The sequence below is a fragment of the Arachis duranensis genome, chromosome 8 (assembly GCF_000817695.3).
Source record: "Arachis duranensis cultivar V14167 chromosome 8, aradu.V14167.gnm2.J7QH, whole genome shotgun sequence".
NCBI classification, from domain to species: domain Eukaryota; kingdom Viridiplantae; phylum Streptophyta; class Magnoliopsida; order Fabales; family Fabaceae; genus Arachis; species Arachis duranensis.
Genome location: NC_029779.3, coordinates 6,452,123 through 6,463,216, shown reverse-complemented (window position 1 = coordinate 6,463,216; position 11,094 = coordinate 6,452,123). Strand labels below are relative to the sequence as shown.

Here is an 11,094-nt window from a genome sequence, read left to right as displayed (position 1 = left end):
AAACGGGCATCTTGTCTTGTACATTATTATCTGAATGTAAATTCCTCGTGGGACTCATATTTCTATTTCATGGTCCCTCGTGACCCTCCAATTTAATAAGCAATGTATATAGTAACGCTGAATGCAAATAGGATCCTTTTAATTTGAATTGAGATTGTTTGGCTCTATAGTATATATAGTGTATGTACTAGCACCTCCATCTGTGTATACCTACCTACCTGTCATCTGTATATTTTTATTTTTAAATTAAATAAATGGTGTGTTACGTTTTAATTTTCTGGAAACCCAAGACGGGTTCAGTGTAACAGACAAGAGAGTTCAAAAAGAGACAGAAGAAGAAACGACTTTTTTAATTATTTAAATAAAAAATCATTAATTTTGAATTGCGTAAACAAATTATATTTATGTATGTCTTTGTATATATTACTATACTAGTACAGACTTGTTTTACAGATACAAACTACAAAATTAAGAAAAAAAAATCATATTTTGTAAGCTGTCACAAGCAAAATAAGTAACAAGTCAGTAATATATATTATAAAACATCATTCTAATATAATTATGTTAGAATGATTACAATAATTATAATATTTTAAAAAATATTATTAAAATTAATTTTTTTTATTAAATAATATTTTAAAAAAATATTACTAAAATATAAAAAAATAAATTAGGAGATCATTTTGATAAAGACACTAAAAATGTCTTTTTTGTTAATATTTATATGTGTCATGATATTATTGGACATCTTTATTAAATCGGTTAATAATTTATTTTTTAATAAACTAGAACAAAATCGATTTATTATAGCAACAATAATAAATTCAATTGTCCGCATTATAATTATTAGACCCGATTTGATTCGATCGATTTACACAATTTAAACCGAATCATGTTTAAATTTTTTGATAAAAAGACAAATATATCCCTGATTTTTATTTAAAAAAACAAAATATAAATCATAATTCAGTGGGTTATATAAATTGGTTGATTCGACCGAATCTGATAACAATTTAGTTTATTGTTATTATTATAAAAAAATCGATTTTATTTTAATTTATTAAAAAATTTAAAAATGACTGATTCATTAATACGTCCAATAATAATGTGACACATAAATATCTTTATAAAAATACATTTTACGTATCTTTATAAGAGCATTCTTCATAATATAATCATACTAAAATTTTCCACAAACATGTCATTAGCATATCTTAATTAAGACCCTACATATAATGGTTATTATTATGAACGTAACGTTAGTGTGTAATAATTATTTATTGAATGGTTTTATCCGTATTGGGTGTTTTTAAGTTGTCTCTCCTTGAAATTCCCATGGGCGTGGTGTCCAATAATAAGAAATATGATATGATTTTTATTTGAAAGGTAGCGGCGGTGGTCATGTGATAGGAGAGGTGGGGTTGGGTTTCACTTTCACTGCGTTTGTTTTAGAAATTAGAATAGAATCTTCTTGCCTCTACTTCAACGTGTATGTATGAGAGTAGAGATATCTATATATTATTGAGGATTTGAGTTTCATTTAATTTTTTTGTTGGGTGAATTTGGGTATTGATGGGTTTTGTGGTGGGCTCGCTAGGATCTGTCTCAGTTGCTGACAACTTGTAATGGCAAAATCACCCTCTCCTTTCTAGATTTCCTCCCTTACTCTCAGGGGTCCCCTCTCTGTTTCATCATTTTTTTTATCCATACATAATTCTTATTAATTATAATCATCTTCTCAAGAATTGTTAATGTTGGATTATTCAGCAAATTGATTTCGTCTTTCTCATACTATATGCTACCGTAAAAAGAAACAATGGAAGGGTCCCACACTATAGCTATACCCATCCCCTTAATTAGATTGGTCCATTATCTAACTTGGCTTTCATGGTTTATCATATACTTGTTATAATCACATTACATTACATTATTGAGTCTAAATTCTGTTATGGTCAAGAGTAAGACAAGGGCCCTTAATCAACCGAACATATATAATTCTACATCCATATAATTTTTTTAATTAAGTCAAACTAAGTTATTTTTATTTTATACGTTGGTCATTTTTTAATGTAAAATTTCTCTTTCTTAATATAACATTTTTTTTGTTCTTCTTTCTCAACGTAAAATTTTAGTTATTTTTCTCTACTCTAATTTTTCTAATTTTTTTTTGTGTTCTTATTTTTTTTAACGTAAAACTTTATTTTTTTTATTTTTAAATTTTGATCTAGATTGTATTTATATTCTTCGTTTTTAGATTTCAGATTTTATATTTTTTTTGTTTTCAGATTTTAATAATATATCAAAACAATAATGAATCATTTAAATTTAAATCAGTTGAATATGAGCGATTTAAATAATTATTTTAAATCGAATTAAGTAAACTATATTTAGATGATTCAATTTTGAATTCAATGGACACTATAACAATATAGATTATTTTTGAGGGTTATAATGTGTAAAAGAAAATTAAAATTTGTCAAAAAAACAAATTTTGACACTATTTTAACTATGAAAATATGTTAATAAAAGTTTGTCAAAAATAGTATTTTTAACATATAAGCGATTGTGAAAAAAATTTAAATCTTATTTTGATAAATATTGGCTGTCAAAAATAATTTGTTAGAAAATTTTGAGAACATATTTTCTGTGATACTTATTAATTGTCAAAAATACTATTTATTTTGACACTTATTGACTATAAAATATTCTCAACAAAAAATTTTAACAAAGAATGAGATGTGATCTTGAAACTAAAGAATAAATTGAGATTTTGAAGATAAAGAATGAGTAGTATAATCCTAAACTGAGAGCAGTGTGATGTCAAAATTAACAGAGCCCAAAGAAGAAAAAAAATAGTAGAGTAAATTGAAAACAAATGAGTGTCAAAATTGAGGAGTAATTTTCTACGGTCAAATTTTTCGTCTAGAAAATTTGACATTTGTAATATTTATCAAAAATATATATTAATTTTGACATTTAATTATGGTGTTAAAAAATAAAATGTCAAAATAACTCTATTTTCTTGTAGTGGGAATAGAATACAATCACTAAATTCAGTTGTTTATGAACACTATTTTTGGTTCATTTTGTATTATATAATGGTTTTATTTTGATAATATTTTAGGTTCATTTGAGACGCAAGTGTTTCTAAATTTGAATTTATATAATGGACAAATTTACGGTTCATTTAGTATTATACAGTAGTTTCGTTTTGATAATATTTTCGCTTCATTCTTCAACGATTTTGAATGCAATTGAATAAAGTAATAATTAATAGAATTTGGATAAAATGCTGGAGTTTACAGAAGGAGGTTTTTCTTCTTCTCCCCTGATACTATATCTTTTTCTTTTTCTTTTTCGTTATCTTTCTCTTTCAATATCATCATTTTCAACAATTTGAATTGAATGGAATGGAATAAAATTTAATGCAATTGAATAAAGTGATAATGAATAATTTTATCCTTCTTTGCTAAAAAAGATATAATCATCAACAAAAGTAAATTGAATTTATTTTTGGACCCAAATGACCTCAATTAAACTAAGAAATGAACCGAAATTATTTAAAGAATAAAAAATTTGATCAATACTTATCAACAACATTAAGTGAACCTCATTTAACACACAGATGAATCAAAATTAGTTCAGATTTAAACAAGCAGTCGAAAAAACTAAATCATCAACAAAAACACGTCGAATTCATTTTTGGATCCAAATGAATATCAATTAAACTAAGAAAATGAACCAAAATTATTTAAGGAATAAAAAATTTGGTCAATACTCATCAGCAGCATCAAGTGAACCTCAATTAATATACAAAATCGAAATTAGTTCAGATTTAAATAAACAGTCAAAAAGACTCAATCATCAACAAAAGCACATTGAATTTATTTCGGGATCCAAATGAAACGAAATTATTTAATGATGACACCAGAGAAAATCAGAACTAATAAAGATGTTAGTAAAATATTGGTGTTGTTGGTGATGATGATAACGAAATAGAAAAAGAAGAAGAAGAAGAAGAACAGTTTTTCAAATTAGAGCGAGAAAAATAACGTTTGTTTGGGAATTTCAAGCGTATGTACACGCTCTTTTAATGAGAGTAATTTTTGTTGGTGTTGGGCTATTGAATTAGTTTGGATAACAATAAAACTTAGATGTGTAGTATATCTGATAATTCTTGAACAAGCTTGTATAAGGATAAATTATATTTTTTATTTTTAAAATTTTTTAAAAATTTTTTAAAAATATTTTATTTTAATTTTGTCTTAAATTTTTTATTTATTTGTATCAAATATATTTTTTACAACTAATTTTAAAAAAAATCAAAACAAATTTGATAAGAATAACTTAATATAAATAAACTAGATATATGTCTTATTGCTGAATTAATTCTAAAATTTTTAAAAGAATTAGTTATCAGATATATATTTGATAAAAATTAAAATTTTTTAAATAAAATTAAAATAAAATAAAAATTAAAAATATTTTTAATAAATTGGAAAAATGTTAGGTAAATAATGACTATTTTAAATAATATGAATAACTATTAATTATATTATATTATAATTTAATGCTACTAATTAAATTTAAGATCAATTTATTCTTTTAATTTTATTAATTCACATTATTTAAATATAATTTAAAAATATTATTGATTACCTATACTTTTACCATATATATATATATATGTCCGTGAATTTCATTATTAACTATTTCAATTCCCATAAATATGCATGTAACATGAAGAAGCTAAGAGAATAAGGTGGTGGTAATAAATAAGTTGGTATATGTAATACTGAGGGAGAAAAAAACAAAACAAGTATCACGAGACTAGTAATACTCGCATACAGATACAGATGGATGATGCATGAAAATTTAAAAAATAAAATAAAAAAAGGACTATTAGTACTGTCTCCATGTCAGGCGCTGCTGTTGCTGCAATGGGTGCAGTGGTAGAAGAGTACAGCGAAAGCGGATCAGAGAGGGGTGCGTATTAGTATTATATTCAAGGTAACTGCGAATAAGAGAAAAGGTTGTGAAGCACATATTCGGCAGCAGAGGCAGAACAAAATAGAAGAAGAAGAAGAAGAAGAAGAAGCAAAAAGAAAAAAAGAAAAAAGATATTGATTAATGCAAGATAGAGCAGCATGATTGTTAGAACTTACTCGCTAGCTAGACAGATACCATCCATCCATCTATCTATCTATCCATAGTTATGAGTTTCGTCCCTTTCTTGCTTCATCAATTGTCACACTATAATTATAGTACAAGACTAGACTACTGAACTAGATCACATAACATAGCTGCTTTTCTAGGGTGCAATGCAATGCAAAACAAACTAGAATCCCTCTCTCTATTTCTCATTTCATTATCGGGACTTGAAACTGATGATGCTCGCGTTAACTTAATTGCTACTTCCCTCCTCTTTTTCTGCTCCCATATATCCCACCTTGGCTTATTTAATTTTCACCTTACTTAACTCAAAATTAATTATGACTTGTATGTTTAGCTAGACCCGGAAAGTAGTATTTTTGTTACAAATTCATGTGGAGTCCAGTTTTATATTCTTAACCGTAACAAATAATAAGTGTGTTATTAGTGGCTGGTTGATTCAGCAGTGTTACTTTTTCCATATTGATGCAAAACTATGACCCCACCCTGGATCCTAATACCCGAATTTAATTCCCATTATTACTGGTACATATAATATATAGCATATATCAGTATATCTTTATCTTACAACTGCTTATACTTTATAGTTAATTGATGCAGCTTCTTTAGTAAGCTACATTTGAGTGTTGAGTAGAACCTTTTCTAGATATTGTTATGTAAAAATATTCACATTGAATATGAGAAAAGCAAAGAAAATTGTAAAGTGAGAAATAATTACTAGCTGGGTGGGGAACCGGGACAGATTAGCTTTGTTTTTCCAATAATGAGAATCATGAACACTATCAAAATAATCAGTTTTGGTATCTATCCGAAATAATTAGTCATCATTTTGCCATTTATGTTTTGCTTTGGCCCTCTCTATCTGCTTCTGCGTCCCTACTACATACTCTTTTACTTTCACTTATTATCACAAAACCAATGCGCTTCTTCTTTTAATTATTTGGATCCTCTCACTCTCCACTACTTATTGCACTCTATGGTTTTCAAGCACCTTTCTTCAGTCTTTTACCTCCTCTTTTCTTTCAAATTATGAAACCTGGCCTGTAGCTTAGTATGCAAACACCATCCCACTCACCAATGAAAGCAAAATGTGTGTTATTGTTCATGCGAAATCGTCATGATAAGACTGTATAATATGGTAAAAAGCGGTATTAATTATGTTAATTAGCACTTTAATAGTAGTGATGGAAGGATATTCTTTTTATTCGTTACTCTCTTTATCATCGTATAAATAGAATTTAAGTTAAATCTCATTTAAAGTAGAATCACATTGTAATTTAAAATGACGAGTAGAATAAAGAGATGTTACACAATACTACTTTGCATTATACAAATTAATGGGTGGTGAGAAAGGTGTGCAAAAGATTGCCATTGTGTTATTCATTCATGGCCTTTTGGGTCAATAATTCAATCAGCTCCACCGTTAAAAAACAAGTGTGATCAATTTAAATTAGTTGAATGGTTTATCTTTTTAAAAAAGTATTAGGTATTTGAATTTCGTTTTATATATATAGTAATTTATTAATTAATAAATTTTTAAAAAAATTTAAATTTACAATAAATTAATCATTGTGGTGGCTAATTAAAGGATACGATAAAAAAAAGTTGAAAACTCAAAAGGGTAGCTCTATAGAGACCTAAATAGGTATTTTTTTGTGTTATTTATTCGTATATTATATGGTAGCGACTAGCGAGTAAAAGCTAAGGTACTAGCGGGTCAAAGAAGAGAGCATACGTCTGTAGCTAGCACACATGATGTTGGTTATTCAAGTTTGAAAATGTTATTTTTTATGATTGATAATGAATAAGATTAAAAAAGAAAGAAGGGAGAAGAAGAAGATATAGAAGAAAAGAGAAGCAACAGAAGGAAGTAGTGTCGTAACTCAGAACAGTCTTTAATTAATTCCCATCACGTTGTTCGATGTATCCTTTGCCTGCTAGCTAGACGAGATGAGATGAGATGAGATTAGATTGTAGCAATAGAAATATGTTTTCTCTGATAGGGATTCGAAACTAGAGACTGTGTTTGGTTGGTGGCATTAAACAACAAAAGGAAAGCTACAAAGTGAAAAAGAGGACACTCGTTTGACGTGAAGTGATGAAACAAAACAAAACAAACCCCTCCTTCCCCTGGTTACTTGATTCCAATAATTTATTCCCGTAACAAAGATATATAACGTGTCAATATCATTTTTGTTTCAGAATTATCCGTTCTCTCCAGAGATTTTTATCTTCAGCATTGGAATTGGATACGAGAACCGGGTCGAACCGCCGAATTAATTAAAATCGATTATTAAATTGATCCCATTTAAAATAAAATCTTATAAGTGAATTAGTCAAAAAATTAGAATAATTGGTCAAACCATATTTTAAGTAATTAAATCAATTTAATTTTTTAACAGTTAATTAATTTAAATTAATGAAGTATAAAAGACATACTTTTTAAAAAAAATATATATTTTATACATAAATATAATTTTTTATAATGTCTAATTGAATATAGCTTACATGTTCACTTTTGTATAATAATGCAATAGTTAGATGAATATATTACGGAGCGTTACACTAAAATAATGGTAGTAAAACGAACTTTATGGTCTGAAACATAAGAAATGGAATGATTGGGGGGAAAATGATTAGAGTAAAAAAGAGTGAAAAGAAGGTAAGTGTTAGTGTTTGACTGATTACTACTAATAGCAATGGAATAAAGGAGTCGATGGAGAGGGCGGAATGGTCAATTGGTAAAAGGGAAGAAGGATGAGAGCATTGGTGCGAGGAGGTTGTTGTTGGTCCTGGTGTTGTGGTGTGCGTGATTATAAGTGGGTGTGCGCGGGATCAATGTCAGAACCCTCTCTGTATCACAACACAAACACATAGAAAGAAAGAAAGAAAGAGTAGTGAGTAGTGAGTCACGGGTTTGTCTTGAAAGGCCCTTATTTCACAGTCCCAGACAGACAGACACATATTCTCTCTCACTCCATAACCGATGTAGGAAACCATATTTATATATAATAAAATCTATCTAATCAGACAAATATCCCTTTAACTACACACACCACCACGGCTAGCAAGTAAGTATACTAATTAGTACTTGTCTCTCTTCTATTTACCTCACCACACCACCATTCTCACAGTCGTCACTAGGAATGGCTCTTCTGCTAGACAACTGCGAGAGCATTCTACTGTCGCTAGAGTCAAACAAGTCGGTGCCGGCGCCGTTTCTGACAAAGACGTACCAGCTGGTGGACGATCCAGCCACCGATCACATAGTGTCATGGGGAGAAGACCAAAGCACCTTCGTCGTTTGGCGTCCTCCTGAGTTCGCTAGAGATCTTCTTCCTAATTACTTCAAACACAATAACTTCTCAAGTTTCGTTCGCCAGCTCAATACTTATGTATGTACACACACATATACTTTGTTTCAAGTTTCAACTACTACTACTTCTTTTATCTAATTTATTACTTGTTTAATGAAATTAGGGTTTCAGAAAGATTGTTCCGGATAGGTGGGAGTTTGCTAATGAATTCTTCAAGAAGGGAGAGAAGCACTTGCTGTGTGAGATCCATAGAAGAAAAACCGCACACCACCCTCAACAGATAACCGCCATCAACCACCACCACTCTCCGATTCCTTCTTTCTTTCCATTCTCAAGCAGGCTCAGCATCTCGCCGCCAAACGACTCCGATGACCAAGCCAATTGGTGTGACTCTCCGCCGCCCACCGCCACACCCTGCTACAACACCTCATCCGTCACGGCGCTGTCGGAGGACAATGAGAGGCTGAGGCGGAGCAATACCATGCTCATGTCGGAGCTTGCACACATGAAGAAGCTCTACAATGACATAATCTACTTCGTTCAGAACCATGTGAAGCCAGTTCCTCCAAGCAACACTTGTTCTTCTTCTTTACTTCTTTGCAATAACACGCCATCATCACATTCATATGCTTCTTCCGGTGCCGCTAATGGTAACGTTTCAATGCTGCAAAGGCCGATGAACCATCTTCTCGGCTATTATTCTCAAACTCAAAACTGTCCAAGCAACACGGCAAGGAGCTCCGTCACGATTGTGGAAGCGCCACCACCCTGTAAGACCAAGCTTTTTGGAGTGCCGCTTCAGTCCAAGAAAAGGGTGCACCCTGAGTATGGGTCTAACAACCTCGCTAATTCAGAGACTAACAAGGCGCGTTTGATTTTGGAGAAGGATGACCTTGGCTTGAATCTCATGCCTCCTTCTACTACTTGTTAATTAGCTAAGGCTTCTTTCAAAATCCAAAGCTAGAGTTCCTTTCTTTCTTTCTTTCTTTCTTTTTTTATATTAGTTATATTATATGGTCTTGTTTGTTTAATTTTCTCTTCTTTCTTTTAAGGCAAAATGAGATCCTTCATCAGTTTTGAGTAGCCTGATATTGATGGAAACGTACGTGTGTGTGCGTGAGATGAGTGACTGTTTGTGATTCTGTGTACATATAACTTAGTGCCCAAAACTATCTTTCTTTCAGTTTCCCCCATCCCATCCATTGGTGTAGGTGGGTTTTAGTATCAACTAGATTAAACCATCTATTATTATTATTATTTAACTCCTATTTCATCACCGGTGCAATTTATTATTATTGTGTCATTGTGTGTGATCATATCATTTTCTTTTAGTCTAGTTCATGATCTCCATTTATTTCATCTAATTTTGATCTCTGCATGCTTGCTTCAGTTTCATTAATGAGAGAGAGAGAGAGAGAGAGAAGGGGTTTTATTGGGTAAAAAGCTGAGAACTGAGAACTGAGAATGTAACAGGCTGGCTGGCCTAAAGACAAAATTTCCAAAGGCTTTTCTTTGACGAAGCCACATTGATAATAATTAATGGCATCCATGTACGAATTCGTTCGAAGCCAAAGAAACAACACGAAATACTTTGCATCGTCTTCTTTCTTCGTCGTCTCTCAATTTCAAAAACCCATGAAATGACCAGTGATATTACAACAGATCTATGCCATAAAGGAGGCTGACACCATTTCACACATTTGTTTCATAAAAAACACCATTATTGGTTTAATTTAATTTAGTCCTCATTGTTACAAAACATTCTATACTAATTAACATTTCATTATTCTTTGTATCATCATCTTTTACTATTTCTCTAGATAGATCATAGTAGCACTATGATTTACGAAAAAAGAAGGTTATCATGACGTGTATATGTTCATGGACTTAGAATTCTACTTGTCGCATTTATGATCTGTCAGAAGGCCAGGGAGAGAAACTCCCCCTATCCGCTCCCTCACCCTCAATAATAACAAGGAATTAAATATCATATGTTAAAAATATTATATATCTTCTTAATTCAAAGTTAATAAGTATATTTAGAAGGAAAGAAATGAACAATATATAGTTTGAAGCCAAAGTAATCTATATATATATATATCTTTGAACATTTTCTTTAAGAAAAGAACAAGGATGTGAATTATTCTATGAAAGCGAAATTTGAGGGGAAACTGACTAAAAATGATGTTTGATATGTTTCTATCAAGGCTTCTTCTATGCTTCTTCTGAGGACCAGCAGATTCATACATTTGCCTTTCCCCACTTTGAGTAGTCATCTGATGAATATATATAATATATATACTGTTTTCACAGCATACCACTATTCTTCGGATTCCACACTACTCATCAGGGTCTTCTCTTACGTTTTTTTTCACCCTTTAATTTTTCCAACTTTATGTTATTATTATATTTTGCTTGTTTGACCGGTAGGTGAACAGTGAACATCGATCAATAATGTATGTAAGTTCATGAATCTTTCTCTTTCTAGTTTGGGTCTTCTTTTCTGGTCGCATTGTCATAGTCCTACATCCCTATACAGGTAAAGTGCCCAGAAAAAGCTTCTCTATGCATCCATTAATTCTTCACTCGCTATCACACCTTCATC

General features: G+C 30.6%; 1 protein-coding gene across 1 annotated transcript; it reads left to right on the top strand.

Moving 5' to 3' along the window:
- Positions 1-7,887: 7,887 nt before the first annotated feature.
- On the top strand, positions 7,888-9,762 carry LOC107460444 (heat stress transcription factor B-4). The gene is made up of 2 exons (XM_016078809.3): positions 7,888-8,567; positions 8,653-9,762. Exons 1-2 carry the CDS (start codon positions 8,319-8,321, stop codon positions 9,418-9,420), a joined length of 1,017 nt encoding a protein of 338 aa, XP_015934295.1. The 5' UTR covers positions 7,888-8,318; the 3' UTR covers positions 9,421-9,762.
- The last annotated feature ends 1,332 nt before the right edge of the window (positions 9,763-11,094 follow it).

What these genes read in the sequence shown, in the direction of transcription:
- LOC107460444 (XM_016078809.3), top strand. Translation starts at nt 8,319, where the DNA reads ATGGCTCTTCTGCTAGACAACTGCGAGAGCATTCTACTGTCGCTAGAG. An exon ending in TTCGCCAGCTCAATACTTAT is followed by an intron (nt 8,568 to 8,652) that starts GTATGTACACAC and finishes TAATGAAATTAG; the next exon opens with GGTTTCAGAAAGATTGTTCC.